This window comes from Lineus longissimus, chromosome 14, assembly GCF_910592395.1.
Source record: "Lineus longissimus chromosome 14, tnLinLong1.2, whole genome shotgun sequence".
In the NCBI taxonomy this organism is placed as follows: domain Eukaryota; kingdom Metazoa; phylum Nemertea; class Pilidiophora; order Heteronemertea; family Lineidae; genus Lineus; species Lineus longissimus.
The window spans coordinates 6,196,206-6,217,767 of record NC_088321.1 but is presented as its reverse complement, the minus strand read 5'-3'; the positions used below and the strand labels follow the sequence as shown (position 1 = coordinate 6,217,767).

The 21,562-nt window shown below is 41.1% G+C and overlaps 1 protein-coding gene across 1 annotated transcript in view; it reads left to right on the top strand.

The window, feature by feature from the left end:
* Positions 1 to 21,317, top strand: part of LOC135499037 (uncharacterized) — a 32,837-nt gene extending 11,520 nt beyond the window's left edge. The window contains exons 7-24 of the mRNA XM_064789668.1: positions 2,296 to 2,411; positions 3,622 to 3,725; positions 5,156 to 5,275; positions 7,179 to 7,320; positions 8,217 to 8,345; positions 11,986 to 12,111; positions 12,624 to 12,877; positions 13,195 to 13,247; positions 13,823 to 13,933; positions 14,457 to 14,540; positions 14,733 to 14,894; positions 15,607 to 15,712; positions 16,111 to 16,194; positions 16,565 to 16,643; positions 17,493 to 17,615; positions 19,343 to 19,503; positions 20,019 to 20,128; positions 20,383 to 21,317. Of these exons, the coding sequence (XP_064645738.1) occupies positions 2,296 to 2,411; positions 3,622 to 3,725; positions 5,156 to 5,275; positions 7,179 to 7,320; positions 8,217 to 8,345; positions 11,986 to 12,111; positions 12,624 to 12,877; positions 13,195 to 13,231 (1,028 nt within the window). The 3' untranslated portion in view covers positions 13,232 to 13,247; positions 13,823 to 13,933; positions 14,457 to 14,540; ... (6 more) ...; positions 20,019 to 20,128; positions 20,383 to 21,317. The remainder of the gene's footprint in view (positions 1 to 2,295; positions 2,412 to 3,621; positions 3,726 to 5,155; positions 5,276 to 7,178; positions 7,321 to 8,216; positions 8,346 to 11,985; positions 12,112 to 12,623; positions 12,878 to 13,194; positions 13,248 to 13,822; positions 13,934 to 14,456; positions 14,541 to 14,732; positions 14,895 to 15,606; positions 15,713 to 16,110; positions 16,195 to 16,564; positions 16,644 to 17,492; positions 17,616 to 19,342; positions 19,504 to 20,018; positions 20,129 to 20,382) is intronic.
* The last annotated feature ends 245 nt before the right edge of the window (positions 21,318 to 21,562 follow it).

Genomic DNA, 21,562 nt, shown 5'->3' with positions numbered 1-21,562 from the left:
GTTCAATCAAGCATCTTTGAGTTTTGGAAGCCATGGCTTTCAATTACCCATTACTTGACTTACCATACTTTCAACCACATTGTGACCTAGGTCATCATCAGTGCGACCACCATACATTCTGCCACATTGCGACCGAGATCATCATCAGTGCGATCACCAAACATTCTGCCACATCGCAACCTAGGTCGTCATCAGTGCGATCACCATACATTCTGCCACATCGCAACCTAGGTCGTCATGAGTGCGATCACTATACATTCTGCCACATTGCGACCTAGGTCGTCATCAGTGTGATCACCATACATTCTGCCACATTGCGGTCATCAGTGCGATCACCATACATTCTGCCACATTGCGACATAACTCTTTTAATAATTATTCATTCCCTGAATGAATGGCAGTGCCAGTGGAATAATTTCTGTTGCAATTTGTTTCCGGTTAAGGTCCAAAATGAGCTAGCTCGACTAGACTACTGTATGCTACTGTCCACCTACATGTATGTGGGATCTTTTACTTGTCCTGGCTAAGACACTCAGGTACAACTTTTTGTCTCATCCGACAGACCCTCATTAATTAATAATAAAAACATCGGCCTTGTTAGGAAATTCTTAACACCTGCCTCAACAAAAACTACGCAGTTTTCCCACCTACTGATAGATGGCGTGCAGGTGATCGTGTCGATGGCGGTTTCGAGGAATGGAACTCTTCTCCGTTTCAAGCTGCAGTCTTTTCAAAACAGGTCATTGGAAAGTTTGAAAATTATGAAAAATATATTCGGCAGTTAAAGGGTTAAGGTGCTTTTGCTTGTTTTCGAGTGTCTCAACAACTCTGGCCCTGATTATTTTAGCTCCTTCATTGATTTTTTTTTTATCAGCCGAGGCGGCAACTTCGTTCTGCAAGTGGCCTACTGCTGTCGCGACCAAGAAGCAGGTCGGTTAATTTTGGAGCCGGGCTTTTTCTTGCACTGCTCCAAAACTTTGGAATGGCCTCCCGCGTCCTATACGGGAAAATGGCAGCATCGCGGTCTTCAAGAACAGCCTTAAAGGGAAGCTATGGGAATAAATTGATGCAGCAAAATAATATTTTTTTAACAAATACATACCAAGTTACATGACAAACAAATACTCTACACCAAGGATGTGATGAATATTCCTAGATAGTGCAGAAAATTGCATTTAATAAGCAGTTTGCGGGGGTTGCCATGTTTGTTCAAATCTCCCGGGCGAATGACGTCATGGATGCAGTGGGGTTTTTTCATCAAAGCGAGTACTACTCGTTTCCACTAAGTTTCCAGACCTTTTTCTACCCCGGTACCTTGGCTCAAACGCATAGGGAACTAGACCTGCTCGTTCTTCTGCTGATGCACGGTTGTAATCGAAGGATTCATCACCGGACGTCGACGAAGAACCCGAAGAAATCGAAGAACTGTCATCTGTCATTCCAAGCATTCGCCATTGTTCGAACAGCTGATTGTCACAGTGGCTGCATCAATGACGTCATTGGCTCTCGGTTTGGAGGAGAGACCAGATTAAAATCCACCAAGATGGCGGCATACTTGATTCAAAAATAAGCAATTAAAATCATCCATTTCACTCATTAATGTTTGTTTATTTATAAAACCAAGAGCCACAGTTGTTTTTAAGAATACGCAGTTTACGTAGATGTTGAGGTTGTAACTGTTGGTCGAATGGGGAATCATTCCCATAGCTTCCCTTTAAAACCTTCCTCTTTCATGTAACTGTTGGTCGAATGGGGAATCATTCCCATAGCTTCCCTTTAAAACCTTCCTCTTTCATGTAACTGTTGGTCGAATAGGGAATCATTCCCATAGCTTCCCTTTAAAACCTTCCTCTTTCATGTAACTGTTGGTCGAATGGGGAATCATTCCCATATCTTCCCTTTAAAACCTTCCATAGCTTCCCTTTAAAACCTTCCTCTTTCATGTAACTGTTGGTCGAATGGGGAATCATTCCCATAGCTTCCCTTTAAAACCTTCCATAGCTTCCCTTTAAAACCTTCCTCTTTCATGTAACTGTTGGTCGAATGGGGAATCATTCGCATAGCTTCCCTTTAAAACCTTCCTCTTTCATGTAACTGTTGGTCGAATGGGGAATCATTCCCATAGCTTCCCTTTAAAACCTTCCTCTTTCATCGCTACAGGCATTAGACTTATTCTATTAACTTATTGTACAAAAAAGTAAGTAAGTAAGTAATTGTAAAGTGTCATTGATCACTTCAGGTAGATTTTGGCACTATAAATACGTTTAGTTATTATTAACTGTTAATTTCTTCTAGGGGCATATGGTGCGGCCGTCCTCTACCGGAAACGTGACGACGACTCCCTGGTCATACTCAAAGAAATCAACATGCACGACTTGAATGCAGCAGAGAGACAACTTGCTCTTAACGAGGTGAGAGTCGTAAAGAAATGTACAGTGATATCCCCGGCGTTGTTGTCTTCTGTCTATTTCATGAAAAAAATGGCGCTGGAGATTTCATGCGGAAAATTCAGCAATTGAACATGTTGAACAAAATATTATTATTAAAGGCCTACGTAGGTTTGTAAAAAAAGTGAAATTTGAATATGAATTTGAAAATTTCCAGTTGCGTCAATGTGGGCTTATTGAAAATTTCTGCATTGCCATTGCATAGACTGATATACAAATACTATAAATACCAAGTTTCAACAAATTTGCATGCATAATAACGGCACTCCGGCATTGTGTATCACTGCATTTCTATTTTCTTAGACCACCAGTAATTACGAACGGCGTACACCTTTAAGTCAAAAATATCTAAAACTACTCACTTTGCTGCGGCCGTCAGAGTGGCGCAGTGGAAACAACAGCGCCTGTCACCTCTGACGTCCCAGGTTCAATTCCCATTCCGTACGGGTACACTCAGAAACAGAGTGTCTTCTTCAATATCGTAGGTTTCCTCCTACTTACATGAAAACATTACCCAATATTGTTTATAATAGATCTGATAGAGTCCTAGTTGACGCTTGGCTCTCACCTCAATATTTTACTTACTTTGTGAGAATTGGACAAAGTGTGAAAAAGACCCATTTTCAGCCAAATATTGAAAAATGTCAAATTTGTGCTTATTTCATTTAAACCATTTTGTTACTTATTTTCACATACAGTGGAACCTTGCTTAGCGGACACCTCTCCATTAAGGACAACCTCTCTATATAGGACACTACTTTTGGTCGAGAATTGGTTGTGAGCATTCAATTTGACCTCTCTAATCAGGACAGCTCTCTAATAAGGACAGCACTTGTCAGTCCCGAGGGTGTCCTCAATAGCGAGGTTCTACTGTACTTTAGGCAAGGTGTGCAATTTCTGATATAATAGAGAGGGTGTCCTTTGTGGAGAGGTGTCCTCATTAGAGAGGTTCTACTGTACTTTAGGCAAGGTGTGCAATTTCTGATATAATAGAGAGGATGTCCTCAATAGAGAGGTTCTACTGTACTTTAGACAAGTCGTGCAATTTCTGATATAATAGAGAGGGTGTCCTTTATAGAGAGGTGTCCGCTAAGGGAGGTTCTACTGTACTTACCTGTATTTTCAGATACTTCAGGCAAGTCGTCTGATTTTTGACACGATCTCGTCTTTTCAGGTGAAAGTTCTCGCCATCTTAGACCACCCGAACATCATCAGTTATTACGATAGTTTTGAAGAAGACGGCGTCCTGATGATTGAAATGGAGTATGCAAATGGAGGGTAAGTTACTGTAGAACCACTCTATTGAGGACACCCATGGGACTGACAAGAGCTGTCCTTAATAAAGAGGTGTCCTGATTAGAGAGGTCAACTTCAATGGAAACAGCCAATTTGGAACCAAAACTAGTGTCCTTAATAGAGAGGTTGTCCTTAATAGACGACGGCGTCTTGATGATTGAAATGGAGTATGCAAATGGAGGGTAAGTTACAGTAGAACCACTCTATTAAGGACACCCATGGGACTGACAAGTGCTGTCCTATGGCAATGGCAATATTACCAAGCTGTCGGCTGCCCAGTCACTTTTCACTTTTCACTTTAGAGTAGCACAGTAGAACCTCTCAATTTTAAAGGACACCATTGGGACTGACAAATGTTATCCTTAAAAGAGAGGTGTCCCGATTAGAGAGGTCAAATCGAATGGAAACAACCAATTTGGGACCAGAACTAGTGTCCTTAATAGAGAGGTTGTCCTTAATAGAGAGGTTGTCCTAAATAGAGAGGTTGTCCTTAATAGAGAGGTTGTCCTTAATAGAGAGGTGTCCGCTAAGGGAGGTTCCACTGTATTTGTACATCAGTCTACACAACGGCAGTGTTGAAATTTATATTCAGTATGTATTTACGCAATTAAAGTTTTCAAATTCAATTACAAATTCAAATTCTTTTACGAACCGCGTAGGCCTTTAATCATCGACAAAGTCAACTCGCATCTCGTTCCAAAATTGTTTACAGATTGACTTGTCATGAAAACCCTGAACTTATTTTTTTCTAAAGATTATCTTTCGCCTTTGTGTCCTTGAGCAAGGCACTTTACCTCACTTGCTTCTCTTCACCAAGGAGTAGATGGGTACCTAGCTGGCAGAGATGGCCCACTATGAATGTTAGTCTAGAGTGCTGTAAAGCTGCAGCTCGGACCTGTGATACTCCCAGAGAGTCGAGCTTGAAACAAAAATGTTCAGGCCGATAGCTAGGGGTAATAATGTGAAGCGCTTTGAGCGACTGAAACCAGTTAGATTAAGCGCTATATAAGTCTCATGATTATTATCATTATTATTCTCTATGTTCTGTAAAAAATATAAAGTGCTCTGAGACTGTTAGGGATAATAATGTGAAGCGCTTTGAGCGACTGAAACCAGTTAGATTTAATAGCGCTATATAAGTCTCATGATTATTATCATTATTATTAATATCTCTATGTTCTGTAAAAAATATCAAGTGCTCTGAGACTGTTAGTGATAATAATGTGAAGTGCTTTGAGCGACTGAAACCAGTTAGATTTAGCGCTATATAAGTCTCATGATTATTATCATTATTATTAATATCTCTATGTTCTGTAGATAATATAAAGTGCTTTGAGGCTGTTCTGCATTATAAAGCGCTATGCTCATGTAAAAAGTTGCAATTTTTTATTTTCCTCGATTCCTTTTTCCAGGACGCTAGCTCAATACCTCTCTCATAGGGACGCTCCACTGGACGAGAAGGAAATACTAGAAATCTTCCAACAGATGGTGGCAGCCATTCGTCACATTCACGAACATAACATACTACACAGGTTAGTCTCTGCAAAGTTTTCTATATATCAAATTTAGAGAAGTCGAATTTTATATAAAATTTATATGAATTTTACTCGCCAAATTTTGACAGTGTATCTGTGATCTATTTTAGTATTTGTGGCCCACCACAGCAAAATGAGTCGCATGTCGCTTCGAGCTTGACAGGTTGAGACGGACTGGTTGTTCATTTCACTATTGTCTGCCTTATGTGAAATCGATTTCTTCTATAATAGTAGTACGTCCACAACATGGAAAACCCCGGCGTTTTTAAACCCCGGGGATACTCCGAACCAGAAAAAGCCCGGAGAAGACACGGTGAGGACTTCCACTACATGGAAGCAGTTATTGAACACGGCGACAGATGGCATGGTCTATATGAAATTCCTGTAGAACTCTCCGATTTTTTGTTATTGTTGGAGTCGCGATTGACCGACACAAAATGCGCAGTGGTAACCACGCCGCCTGTCGCCGAGTGTAGAAACTTACTAACGCCGGCGTTTTTGTGATTACACTACATAAAACGCCGTGCTTAAATTAGCCCCCATTTAGCCCTGAATCCATCGCCGTGACAAGAAAACACCGGCGTTTTCTAGCACTGGCGTTTTCCAGGGGAAAATTAACAGGTGTAAGCGCAAAAACTCCGGACCAACACTGGCGTTTTATGTAGTGGACGCGACTCTTATGTGTCATTTTAGGCTCATCTTCTGTGAGACATGCGACCCATTTTGCCGTGGTGGGCCACATTTAGTGTCCTCCCTGACTGTTTTGAATGTGTCGGACCAACAAGGTTAAGACAGTGCCACCTAACTGGGCATTTTTGCCAGCGTAATACACCAGAAAAACACCAATCTCCCTATCGGCGGTCGAGTGTTGTCCCTTCTTCTTCCTCTTCAGCATTCACTCTGCCCTTGGAGGTGATTTTCTCCAGGGAGTATTCCTCCTCCGAGGCAGGATGAGCGTTTATGCGTGCCACTATGGTTATGCACCAAATGAGTTATTGGCCTAGTGAATCGACTTCGGCCAGAGGTAGAGTCCACGCAAGCTACTCATGTTTCTCACCTGGTGGGGTATGTAACCTGCCCTGGCATAGACATCAGATACAAGGAACCTTGGTTTAACATCTCATTTGATGGACTGTGAAGAACCAGGAATTTACGTTCCTCGAAAGCCACGCCGGTTCACCTAGAAATACAATCCTGGGTTCTCCTCGGGATCAAACCCAGGCCCTTTTGCTCTTGCGTCTCTGCTGCAGGTGCATGCATGGCCAAAGCCCACACAGTTTGTATTAGATGCTTTTAGGCCTAAGGGATTGATAGACGTAGATTTTCCAGAGCGTACGCGAACTACTGCGGATATAGCTTCTTCCTAGAGCGAATAGAAAAATATTCGACAGTCTGACTTGTTCATGTTGTGATGTCATGAGGTCACATGACTTAGTGTGGGTTTTTCAAAACGTCTTCGGCAGTTGGCCAGTCTGACGCGATTAAAACAGCGATTTTATAATAAATCTAATCAAAAATGGAAAATTTGAGCTTTACATTTGTGATCAACAATTAAAAACGGACGTATTTCCGCAAAGTTGAAAATCACATCATAGTATCACTTTAAGCCTTTTAGCAGTAAAATTGTCAATGTTTGACCGCGACGCATCAAATACTGCGTGGGGTTGTGAATCTGAAATTTTGATATGATATTCCGGACAGTCAGGCAAGTAAATGGTGAAAAGTAAACTGGTAGTTGACCACGGACATTTTTTGATAATCGGACAAATTGGACAGACATTGATATTTCCACTCTTTTATTTCCTTCTTTTCAGGAAAGTTGTTGATTTCGTTAGTGTCGGTCTGCATTTTATTGAGTAACTTCTCCTACTAAAAAAAATGATTTTGATAATTTTACCAGGGATATGAAAACGGCCAACATCTTTCTGACAAAAGAGGGCGTTGTTAAAGTCGGCGACTTTGGAATCTCAAAGATAATGTCAACTGCTGATAAAGGAGCGAATACAGTGCTGGGAATGCCTTATTATATCAGCCCCGAAATGGTGAGTCTCTAAATAGAAAGTGCTCATTGAGAGCTTTCCAATGAATGGTCATGTCAGTAGGTTTAGAAATGGTACCATAAGAAAGGGCTCATTGAGAGCTTTCCAGTGAATGGTCATGTCAATAGGTTTACAAATGGTACCATCAGAAAGTGCTCATTGAGAGCTTTCCAATGAATGGTCATGTCAATAGGTATACAATGGTATCATAAGAAAGTGCTCATTGAGAGCTTTCCAATGAATGGTCATGTCAGTAGGTTTAGAAATGGTACCATAAGAAAGGGCTCATTGAGAGCTTTCCAGTGAATGGTCATGTCAATAGGTTTACAAATGGTACCATCAGAAAGTGCTCATTGAGAGCTTTCCAATGAATGGTCATGTCAATAGGTATACAATGGTATCATAAGAAAGTGCTCATTGAGAGCTTTCCAAAGAATGGTCATGTCAATAGGTTTACAAATGGTACCATAAAGGGCTCGTTGAGAGCTTTCCTATGAATGGTTATGTCAAATGGTACCATCAGAAAGTGCTCATTGGGAGCTTTCCAAAGAATGGGGATGTCGATAGGTTAACTAATGGTACCATCAGAAAGTGCTAATAGAGAGCTCTCCATTCAACTCAAAAGATAGTCATGTCTTCAAGAGAAATTTTTAGTAAAAAATGAAAAAAAAACTTGTCTTCACAATTGTCATTTTCTTGATATTTTTTGCGCTGTGTGGTATATGATTTTAAAAAACTTCACTCGTGGCTGATCCTTGTCATCCAGATCGCACTCGATGATCCTCTGCGGCCTGAAAGCATGTGACCTGCCGTCTCGAGCTGTCAGGCCGGAGAAAATCATGTCGTGCGACCTGGTGACTCGGATCAGGTAGTTTTGTTATTATTTTGTTCTATTACAGTGCGAAGGCAAGGAGTACAATGATAAGTCAGACATCTGGGCACTCGGCTGCATTCTGTATGAAATGGCTTGTTTACAGAAGACGTTCGAGGGGTCAAATCTGCCCGCCCTGGTCAATAAAATTATGAAGGTAAGAAATTTAAAGGGGTACACTGTTCATATTTACTGGTGGTTCAGGAAAATTGAAAAACGGTGTCGCCGTTGCGCTAATGCTAAAAATATTGCTAATTTGCTGAAACTAGACGCAAGGGCCCAACGCGCCGCGTAGTGGCAAAAAAGCGAAGCTGGCGAAACATTTATAACGGGTCACCGTCACTTATTATTGGACTTATAGCGCATTTACGGGGTTGCAACTATTTTGCTTTATAGTGTCACCAGGAAAGAAAAGCATGCGACCTAACGCCGATCTATTTGTATAAAGTGATAATTGGAAGGTATATAGTAGGAAATATCAATAAAATAATCATTCCATGTCGTCTTTTGAGGGCATTTTTGATTGTAAAAAATATATGTGTACGTCACCGTAGTCTCTGCAATGATAATTTTATCAGAGCAGTCTCGCGCAAGTAGAAGTTCTTTACCTATTAGTTCTTCACTTATTAGTCTCAACGTCTGGCGCAAAGCCAGACGTTTTCCATTACGATTTCACTACGATGTTTGACAAGAAGGAGCAGTGCGCGAGATATGCTAATGAGCAGACTTCCCTCGCTTGAGTTTCTGAAGAATGTTCCATATCGCGCTAAGCTCATCACTACTGATTATGACAGGCGTGCAACGGTAGGTATCTGCTCCCCAACTTCCACCCTAATACGGTACAATAAGTTACCATTTGATGGGAATGGGACAATGCCCTCACTGTGTATGGAGTAATAGGGATAAGAAGACATTATTCATTAGTGTTGGTACAAGTGATTTTGCCAAAAAAGCATGCGCATTCAAAAAACAAAATATGCAAGGTTACGGTATCACGTACATGACCATGACGACGTGCAGAAATTGCACTGGCCAGTGCATACCCTATGGCTATGTACTAGTAAACATGGTAAACATGAACAACATCATTATTCATCGGCAGTTCATTTTACTCCGAGCTTTTCCTGAAACATATAGCCATGATGATTAGGCCTACCATGTACCATGACCAATAACAGCACTAGATCATGTAGATGTCAACGACAACAAGTTCACATGAACCGTATAATCCCGCATGGCGCATGTGGGGCATGCGTCTAAACCAAAGCCACAAAATCACTTGTTTTGGTCTATTTCACTTGTGTTTCCCCCGTCTCCCAGTCCATAATACATTTACAGTTTACAATCCCCGATCATGGCCCAACAAAAGGTCATCGGTTGACTAAAGGAACACAACTGTTCAATGGATTTATAGTTGAATGCGATCAAACTACGTCTTTTCAATCGTGGATTGTAAATTTAACCCCATGGGCCTAGGGAAGGCCCTATAACAATACTTTCGACACAGTTATTATCTCCGCTGCCTCCACCATGTTACACACAGTGCTCACTGCTGATTCTAAAATGCGCCACCTAGTCAAAACAGGACATATGTTCTTCTAGGAATAGATCTCTTTCCAATATTTCGTCATTCCACTATCGTCATCACCTCATCATACTTTCATTGACATTACAGGCACACATCCACAGAGCACTCTTCAAATCATCTACACAGTGGTTATCCAACTAGGATTATAAAGGTAATTTCTTAGCCCCGCACAGTGGGTTTCAGTCTTGATAAAGGGGCACTATTGCTAGCAGCTAGGTAGGCAAGATAAAGTTAGCCGAAGTAGCCGATAGGGGTCTCTCACCCCTCAAAGTCCGTCACAACTATTCAAGCTTGTACAAGGAATACATGCAGCGCTGACTCTAACAAGACCCAATGGGAATGTCGCACAGTCATCTGTCAAAAACAAGACCTATGTTGTAGTATGATCTCTTGCCAATATTTAATAATTGCACTATCGTCATCACCTCATCATTCTTCATTGACATTACAGGCACACATTGACATAGACCACTGTTGCAATCAACGACACAGTCGCTATCCAAGTAGCATTATAGAGGTAATTATCATTATCATTCATACCTCATTAGCATGTGAACCAATCGCGTCGCGTCCTTTGCGATCACGGCAAAGCCTCATGGAATAATGTCTTTCACCGTTGAATAATTTTTCATATTCCATGCCTACAACCTTAATTTCTTCATATTCCATGGCTAGAAGTTCAATACTAATATAATATCCAAGATAAAGTTACAAGAAGTAGTCAATAGGGGTCTCTCACCTCTCACTGTATGTCCACACTATTCACGCTTGTATGAGGAATACATTCAATGCTGAATCTAACAACACCCAGTGCCCTTACTCTGTATATTAGTCACTGGAAGATGGCCCATTTCACTCCTTGTTTCTACTTCACCTATAGTCTCATTGCAAACGCCTCAGTTCTATGATATCACATTCACTTTCAGCTGTCATGCAACGCAACAACTGTGCTATCTGCCATCGCACATCAACGAAGAAGTGCAGCCGCCCACATTCCACCTCACGTCTGTCCGACCAGCTGCAATCCTCGAGGACGCCCCACTGTACCACGATTTCACTACGATGTTTGACAAGAAGGAGCAGTGCGCGAGATAGGCTAATGAGCAGACTTCCCTCGCTTGAGTTTCGGAAGAATGTTCCATATCGCGCTAAGCTGACCACTGCTGACCATGACAGGCGTGCATTGGACTGGTACAGGTTGGAACTGAACATTGAATATGCTGGTGGTGACGCTTTCTGATGAGAAGTTGGTCGTGACTGATGCAGTATCCTTGGACTTGTCCACAGCATCGTTCAATCATTGCTCTCTGAGCTGCCTTGATTCTGTACTTACCCAAATACTAAGACCAAATGCCTCTTGACTGTGCTTTAAGAGAGACTGGCGCCATGCCTAGAGATATGACTGACCCCTATTGGCAAATTTGTATGACTTTATCTTGCCTACCTAGCTGCTGCCTATAGTCTCCCTTTAACTGCGGAACACTTCAAAGTCGATAAAATGCCATGTTCCACCTTTTAATGTGTTCAGACCGCCATTTTCAAAATAATCAAGTCAGGACACTGCCTTCTAGTCTCATAATAAATTTTGCTTTCCTCAATAATAACATTTCTTCTTCTTCAATGCTTTCATCATTCCAAACTTCTCCTCCTCTGACTTTTACAGGGGTACAGTCATGGCAATCAAAACCCAAATACTGAGACCAAATGCCTGTTGACTGTGCTTTAAGAGAGACTGGCGCCATGCCTAGTCTCTCTTAAAGCACAGTCAACAGACACCAACCCCCTCAGACTCAGAAACCACAAACGCCCAACCCTTCCTGCTACCTTAATACTTCTGGGTACAGGTATTTTAGTTCCTCCAGACAACACCAGATGTCCCCAGCTACTCAAATGTGTTTCATATGGTTTCTCTGGCCTGGGGTGTCCTAATTGAATAGATTGTTCAACTGCGAGGGGTGAGGTGGGGTCTGCCACACCTCATTTTAGGTAAAAAATTTTGGAAATCGGCCAAAATTACCACTCCCACTTTTTAGAAAATAATCCCAATATGCTCCTACTTATCATTGCTGTTTTATGAAAACCAGGGGTAACGACGAAGGTTTGAAGAATTTTGATGAGTGTATCACAATTATTTTTGTGAGATTTCGGTGATGAAAATGCTCAAATCCTTGGCACTGAAGGAGTTCAATTATTTTCATTCACCTTCCAGGGCCAGTTTGCCCCAGTGAAAGGAAACTATTCAGAAGATTTCAAGAACCTGATAAAGGACATGTTAGAACGTGAGCCTGAATACCGACCGTCTGCCAATGAACTCATGTATCGACGGTTGCCAGAGGTAGGGATGATATTTATTTACAAATACAGTGGAACCTCCCTTAGCGGACACCTCTCTATTAAGGACAACCTCTCTATTAAGGACAACCTCTCTATTAAGGACAGCCTCTCTATTAAGGACAACCTCTCTATTAAGGACAACCTCTCTATTAAGGACAACCTCTCTATTTAGGACAACATCTCTATTAAGGACACCCTCTCTATTAAGGACAGCCTCTCTATTAAGGACAGCCTCTCTATTAAGGACAACCTCTCTGTTAAGGACAACCTCTCATCGATCAAGTTTTGAATTAAAATCCGAAGTTTTTGTTTTGAAGTTTTGATCAAATTTGACAATATGATATGTCATTATCTAACTCGTACGCCCTACTCTGAGAGCCAAGATTTCAGGTTTTTTACAGGACGGATAGGCAGAGTAGTATATAGAGGGACCCTTACTGCCTTAGCTTCTTAGGGATTTAGGCCTAGCCTAGGCCTTGGAGTAATAAACTATAGGAATCTCTTTTTATTTAGAAAATGTCTACGACTCCTCAACAAAGGAAGATTTATAAGTTCCCTATGGTGAAGGATGTAGCGCTTCTAAAAGAGATTGTAGCCATCAACCCTTTCTCTGAACCGTCAAAGTGGAAAGAAGTGCTTCAGAACTTTAATTTTTATTTCACCGGGGAGGGACAAGAAAAAAAGGATGCAACTGAAAGAGGCATTGTCGATCGATTTGCTGTTCTCCTCACAAAATTCAAGAAGGATGAACTTACATCTGTCAGAGTGTAAGTATTTTCAGGCATGCATTAAACTTATGCATTTCACGAATAGTTGTGCCGACTCGACTATCCCAAAAAAACAATGTTTCTTTAAGCCTATCTTAATATCTACACTGGCTGTCCAAAATGTTACCTAATCTTAGTTTGTGAAGGTCATTGATCTGTCAGTATGATTCCAATACATAAATGTCTTTCTTCTTGAGGTGGTGATTGGCTAATGAGAACATTGCGCAACATCTCTGCGTGGTGATTGGCTGATTGTCATTTAGGGCCTCTAGTGGTCTTGAAGTCTTCATAGTGTAACCATAGATATTATTCTTCAGGAAACTGTCCAGGAGGAGGAAGCAGGTGAAAACCTGATATTAGTCATAATCAGGTAGGCTACTACTCTTCTTTTTGAAGGTGGCACATTTGTCATTTTACTACACCTGCACTTCGAATTTGATTGAAAATTTGGTAACTAACTTGAGAGGAGAAGACTTTTTTGGGACCAGAGGAGTGATAGATTCCCCTGCATTTTGATTGAATATTTGGTAACTAACTTGAGAGGAGAAGACTTTTTTGGGACCAGAGGAGTGATAGATTCGCCTGCATTTTGGAACTTTTGTTTTCTATCCCTTGACATATTACCTACACTGTATTTTTTGAACTGTTGGGAAATATGTTATATCTGCATTGCCAAGTCTGGAATCTCTAGAATTTGGAAACAATTGTATTTGAGCCGAATTTGTACTCTTTTTAGGACTACACATTTTTCCTGAAGTGAACACTTCTGAAAATGTCTGAAGATCTAGTCAAGGTCACCGTTTCATTTTCTCCCTAAAATTTCACATCACAATATGTCCACTATCATCACTACATTTGAACATTGTAAGAGTACAATAGAATGAGGCTAGGGGTGAAACAAATTCCTGATTGAACATCTTTTGAGCAATTTCTTCGTCATTGTAGAGGCAGGCTGCATCTGAAAGACCTCGTCCCCAATCACGACCTCGCATCCGACTTCAACTTCATCGAAGTTGAAGATCAAGAAGTGATACCAGAATTGAAGCACCATTACAAGTAAGTTAAACTATTGTTATGCAATTATCAGGCCAGAAAGCTGTTCTGCCCCACCATGGCAAAAGAAGTAACTGACAATCTAGGTCAATCTAGGTCAAACTGAGCTAAGCTTACCAGGCTTATCAGGGAGGTTTGTCATTACATTCAAAAGCACAGGCTGTTTATGTTTTTCGTCATTTTTCTCGAAAAGTAATAAATGTCAGTTACTAGTACTTCCTTTGGCCATGGTGGGGCAGTGTTGCTCATGACTACACTGCAGCAAGAATATCAGGAATGTCAAGTGTTGGTGTAGTGATGGTGTTACCATGGTGAAGGTAGGTGTAGCACCAACACCTTACACTTTCTCAACTCCATGACTTCACCTCACCCATTGTATACTGCTTTATGAGTTCAGTACTTATAAGATTACAACAATCCTTGCAAAATGATGATCACACATTTTGGCGGCTTCAAACCATGAACTTCATTGTTGATTTCCAATAATTTGTTGATTTTAACAATAACTTTGTTTTTGTATTTTAAGGACAATGGGCGTAGTGGGCCTGAATTACCGGTAGACGATTTCCTTCCTGATCTTGGTGGAGATGTTGATGCACCTGATTCTGAGGTAAGTGGGATGAGCACACCTGGTTAGAAAAACTGAGTGAAGATTTTGAAGTCAAATGAGTACTCACTGTATGCAGTAGCACTGCTGGAATTTCTATACCCTCATGTGCCACATTTCCTTGGCCTATCAGCATTGAGCAGTACTTGTAACAAGGCTTTCTGCTGATCATTCTTTCTTTTAAACATATATCAGGTGTCCACTCAGGCATCTAGACGCCAGGAAAGCTCTATCCCCACTGCTACGACTTCTGGTCAGACATCTAGATCTAGACGTCAAGCAAGCTCCCTCTTCACTGATACTAATAGTTCAACCATGGACCTTGCTGCTTGCACTCCAGCTGGAGGCGAAGTAGTGGTGAGTATAAGTGTACTGAATATGATCTGAAGTAGCACCACATGTGCAGTGGGGGTTTTTCTTCAGCACCAGTACTATGTATCACTATCAGTCCCCAACCTGGTTACAGGCGTAAATCTCAGTTCTATTGACCATGACTCACCAGGTTGTTTCTGATGCATAGTATTACATACAATGGATGTGCTGATGTACTTCATGTATGAGAACCTCACCTTTGCTAGTTGAGATGGCTATGGTAGGCAATAATACTATATGAGTCAATATTAACACTGTCTGTTGGTCTTGTTCTCTTCATTTAGTTGGTCCACAGGTAAGCCCATGATCTATGGACCATTTCAATCTAAACCATTTTGAAATAGATTTTAGGATGTCCTTAGGTCACATTACTAACATACTGTGTCTGTGGGTTTTAGCCGGTGCTCGGTATGTCACTTTACATAGGCCTATTACAGGTTAAACAGGTCTTTTGTACAGGCGACCCGAAACCGGCTTAAACCCGCAGACACAGTATCTATGTATCATTGTATGATACATGTATTGTGTATATCCTGATTACTGATGATAATCTCTGAAGCATGCAGTATCTTCAACATGTTCAAGTTAAATAATTCTATCCGATCATTCTATGACACTGACAGGATGCTATGATTCATTTTCTTCCTGGCAGACTTTGCACAGTAGCAAATAAATTTGGCATAAATCTCTATTTCAGCTGGAGATGAGAGATTTTGCCGGTGGCCCAGACATAGAGATGGATGACACTGTTGTGATAGCTGAACAGTTATGGAATTGAGAATACCTCATTTTTTGGCCCACCTGTGAGCCTTTACAATGACACACTATAAATAATGTCGTCCGTCAACGTTAGGCATGGGTGGCATGTTTCATTTCCGCTGAAGCAATTGACGTGAAACTTGGTACACATACACATTCCTTGGTGACCGCTACTCAGACACGGAAAATGACCTCATATGATTCACCTTCTGGCCACCAGGGGCCAAAGGTCAAGGAAGTACCTGTTGGTGTTTTTATTCTGGCCAATTTGTCACTGAGAAAGCATGCTGGTCAGCTTTAAAGGATGTGCTTGAGGTGATCTTGATGAGACAATTTGTAAGATGACTGGTATTGTTTCGTTTACTCAGACAGAGTGAACTGAACACTAACAGTTGAATAATGTTTAACATTTCTCTGATGAGACGTGTTTCTTGCCTTGCAGCACCATCCAAGAACAGCAACAGAAAACGTTCGTGTTATTCAAGATATGGAATATATGGAAAGTATGATTGTAGATGGTGAAAAGGTAAGATGCAATCCATGATTATCAGCTATTACCCCTCTATACCCAAAATGCTGTACCAGCTATTGTTGTCGGAGCGTTGTGGCATTATTAATGAGGAAGGTTCCTTTAAAAGTGGGATTGGTCTGATATTCAGTATGGTGACAAATCAGAAAATTGTTTCTAAGGGACTTCAGGCAAGCAATGTACTCCGCAGAGATTCAGCCCGTAGAGAGGGGGGGGGTCTCTCTGCCTCCAATATCTGCATTAGACAAGAACGTTGGCGATTAGACCTAATTGAATTGGTTGAAATATGCGAGCGATTATTTTCCAGTGTTGTTTCATTTCTATTATTCCACACAGTTTCTTGACCCTATGAAATGTTCAATTTCAGGCCAATTGAAGAAGGGTTGCTCGCCTAAACCTCCAGATTGCACGCACTGAAAGGAGGGCAAGGAGAAGAACTACGTCAGGTTAGTAATGCTGTATGAATTTGCCATTCTGCCTAACTCCTCACATTATTCTGACTAACTCCTCACATCATTCTGCCTAACTCCTCACATCATTCTGCCTAACTCCTCACATAATTCTGCCTAACTCCTCACATAATTCTTCGTCTGCTTACTCCTCACTACGTTCTGACAGGACCAATCGCTGAGCCCGTCCAATCTTTGCGCTGAATTGTTTGCGACCAATCAGAAGACGCTGACTGAGACTTCAAAAGCACGATAATAACAATCGAAGAGAAAACGGGGTCAGACTTCAAAAGAATTTTGCCGCCGCTCGGTTTGATCATGGTTTGATTGGCAGGTCATGGTACATTGTAACAGATATCGTGATATGATTGGCTGGTCCAGTGTGACTCCTCAGAATCTGAAACAACGCTCCTCCAAATGTGTACACGTTGAAAATGCTATCGACCGCTTGCTTATGTGAAGGTTAGAAGAGGACGCGACCAATGCAAGCCTGAAATCAGTAAAGATGGAATCTGGAAATCAGGAATCAATTATTTAGAATTTCACATACACTAGAACTTAAAACTGGTGTACTTCACACCGTTTGATAGGTATCGACAGCTAGTTCGGCCAAATTTAGCCCCCTGTTTGATCCAGTTGACTGGCTTGGTGAAGTCCTTGTTGGAGAACTACATGGATTTGTCAATGAGAAACAATTTGTTGGGGTCCTTCAGATATTGCATTATATTCAGAGAAGTGATTAACCAACTTTTCATTTGACCTCTTGTCCTCACTCCACAGTTAGCACCTGGATCAGAAAGAGTATTGTTTGATTTAAATCTCAAGAGTTGTTTTCTTGTGCTTCAGCTGACAGAAAAGAGGCTTGCAGAACTGGGCCCAGAACCAGATGAGGAGGGATGTATCCAGGTGAAATTTGTGTGCCCTGAAACGAATTTAACGAGGCGATTCCGGGAAACGGATACTGTCCTGGTATGTGACAACTTTCTCTCTCGTCTCTCAGAACCCAGCCATGTTGCTTCTTGATAGTGGATAAAAAAGAGGTGGAACTTACCACGAGTGTCATTCAATAACTTTGTTGCCAAAAACTTCATTTGTGTGTGTTTGTGATGTGCACAGCCCTGAATGAATGAATTGATATCATGAATGAGAAAATGGATGAGATATTTATGGGCCCCAGACCACACAGTCTGGGGACCATATTGATATTGCTGGAATTCTGCATTCTATCTGTTACCAAACTTTAGTGTGAGTGTTCTCTGAAACAGCTGAACAAACCAAAAATCTTTCACCCCAAACCCACCAAGCATACCCCCATCCAAGGGACGTCACTAAAGACTTTTCAAAATTTCGCCTCATTTTGATGTTATTGACGCTTTTATGCTGAGATTCGTCTGATCGTCTTCTCCCAACATGCCGAAGTCGCGATTCAATCTGACATGCGCTGTGACATGCGCAGAGGCGAGACGCTGATACATTAGCATAAGCTCCGCCCCGTCATAATGACGTCATTATTCTCAGGAGTTGGTCGAGCGATGGGACGATGGAGGTATTATAAAGAAACCCAATTCGATTCATGGACTATCGCAAAACGATTTTTCAAAACTCAGAATATTTCGATGCTTTAGATACGTTTTTATGACTCCAGCTCCTCCCTCTCTGGGAGCTGGAGTTAGTATTGTTTTCGCTCAGGTTTCTCGTCCAATCACGTGACCTCTCCAACACTCGATAATGCACTCTTTTCGTCCACGTTTCAGGCCAATCTTCGGCATGAACATGAAATCTAATAAGCGCAGTACTTAAATCAGATGTTTCTCTCGCCTTGAAAACATTCCTGGGTAAAATCCATTGAGATTAGCCGAGTTAATCTACTTTTTCCGTGATTAAAATCTCTGCCGCTGAATTCTATAAATAGAAACTATTAACATCGCGGCAGTGTGGTTCCCATTGTGCGCCCTCCCACTTCACACCATGTCTGCAAGTTTTACGGAGAGGGAGGGCGTGCGGTAAGAAGAATGGCCAAAATGACGTCACGTTTTCCTGGCAATGCCTCTTGCCGGACCAGTCAAGCATTGGGAAAGCATCTTTAATTCTCAATGCTATTTCAATTTCATCTCAAACATGTCTTTTTACAGACCCACCCCTTACACAGACAATGGGTAACATCAAGTCTTCTGTTTTCAAAGTGTTGGAGAAAGTGTTTTAGGCCTACCTCAGTAGCTGAACTGATAAAACACTGTCCAAGATCAGCAAAGCAGCAACTGAGAATGGTGTCAACAATGTTTTTAACAGAAACAAGCCTCAAACACTTTCCCCAACACTTTCAAACCCAAGACTTTACCTCACCCAGTGAGTGATGCACTCTGAACTATACTTACCAAGAACTGTCTCCACCCTCATTCTCTGGCTAGGATAATGTAATCCATACAACAGTTTACTATCGCTAGGATAACCCAATGCTCCCTCCATCCAATACTCGGGGGCCCATTTAATTTGCTGTTAAGCAGATTTCTCAATCTAGTTCAATTTGTATTTCCTCACCAGAAGGCCTGACTGTCTCAGCGTCAACCATATTGGTAAAATCCTGTTTGAAACGGGAACTTTCACCTGGGTCTACAGAAATGCACAGTCATCATCACTTGCAGCACTGTGTGTTCTGCGTCTGCCTCACCATTTATGGGTATATTTTCTCTTTTCAGAGCTTGTTCTATTTTGTTGAGGGAACGACCAAGGTTCAGGGCTGTGAACTTATGTTAGCTGGCGAAAAGCTGAAGCGGGATCAACTCTCCCTGAAGGAGGTTGGGAGAACATCAAATACCACACTGCACATAAAAGATATGATGATCGCCAATTGTCTTCAGTAAGTTTATTTCATTTGTTGATCTCGGTCTCTTTATGTATGATGTCTATAAAAAAGCCCTCTGTATGCATTCTTGGCACAGATGTTGATTTAGGGTAAGTTGGGATTGGCAGAGAACTACCCTTGGCCTAGTGAATAAAAGCCTAAGCCTAAGCTTACCTACACTCCTTTAAGCAGTGGCTACATTCAAACGCCAGTCTTTTCTTATTCCGCCACTGCTAGTTTTCATTGATTTCCCGGTCGCTGGACCAGTCTCAGCCTGGTTCCACTGGCCACCGTTAGATGCAACCACTATATGGTAGTATCTTTGTGACAGTTGCCTCAACCATGATCAATGTTGAACCAGGTTGTGGAGGATTGAAAGAACAGAATCACTTGCATACTTCTTTCCTAAAGAGCCACCTGGCAATGAACTCATTGAAAGCAGCATACTCACCTGATGAGTAATAGAACCCTATATAAATACCCCGTGTTAGTAATCTATTTTTAAAGCTGATCCATTCTTCTACTTCTAGGATGTCATTCATCTTATTCTAGGATCTGGAATCTTTGGATGATGTGGAAATGAACAAAAATGAAGAGGAGATTGAATCTACTGCTACTGGTTCAGTTTGCACAAAAACCTGTAAGTTTTCTTTCAATTTAATTTCAACAATTTCAGTTGCTACTGGTGTGTAGAGAATGCCGATTCTATCCCGAGTTACATGGCCATTGTAAGTCATTGGCAGTCCATTTAGCTTAATGGCATATCACAGAATCCCCAATCTCATTCAGGTCTTGTTGAGGCCACTGAAAAACCCTGATCTCTTTAAGGATGTCCTTGTCTATTGACAATTTAGAGTTGGCAATTTCTTTGATTAACTTACTCTATCACTTCAGGTCTTGGAGATCTACAAAGTGCAGCTATGGAGATAAAAACCTTCATTCGAGTTGGTGTGGAGAAGAACATGTTCATCAGCCGTGAGTCGATCTTAAACCTGATGGACTATTATAGGAGTGATGACCAACTGACTTTCCATCGAATCAATGTGACGTTCGAAGGAGAAAACATTGCAGAGGATATGGATGGCTTGTCCTGAGAGATGTTGACGTGTTTTCTCAAGGCTGCCCTCTCAAAGTATTTTGAGGGGAGTGATGCTAAGGGCCCAAAAGTGGACCATGATGTGATGGACACTGATGTTTTCTCCATCATTGGGAAAATCATCAGCCACGCTTACGTGTTGTTGGGGTACTTCCCAATGAGCCTATGCAAGGCATCATTGTGTGCCCTGTTTGACCCGAATGTGGACTCGGAGATGATCACAAGTTCTTTCTTAAAGCTCTTGCCTCCTCTTGAGAGAGACTTTATTAATGCAACACTCGAAGATCCGATCACGCTCAAGGTGAATGCAAACAGATTGCGATGCATGTTAATATTTCCCATCGGCACTAAATAATATTTTTTTCTTTTGCCAAAAGGAAGAGTAAAAGATTTTCACCAAAATGTGTTGCAACAATGGTAAGATAATAGGAGATGACATGGTGTTTAACTCCAATATTCCCTTCATAATATGGCTAAAAGTCAAATATGAGAGTTAATAAACACCATGTATAATCTGCTTATATCTAATTACTGTTGGAAATCAAATTGATTATGATCATTTACTTTTCCTTTTGACCATGTGGACAAACAAACAAAGTGATTTTTTAGTGCAAATGACACATTTAAACATGTTAAATGAGTAAAAATGGGAGGATTAACTTAAGAGAAATGCATGTATACAATGTATGGGAAAATGTACATGAAATGGAAAAATGCAGTTTTCTCAAAATTTTACCAACAGATTTTTTTAATTCTTTCTGTTTTTGAAACTATATGATATTGGCTACAATGTGGTACAGGTTTCATCTCAATGCAATTTAAAAAAAATCTTACTGAAAGTTCAGGAACACTGTGTCACTAGACTCAATAATTCATAACTCACACAACGTAGTGAGTGTAATGGTTACGTGTATGTATAAAGTGTAAACAAAATTCATATATCCATCATGTCCATCGAATCTGAAAAAATTTGTGCAG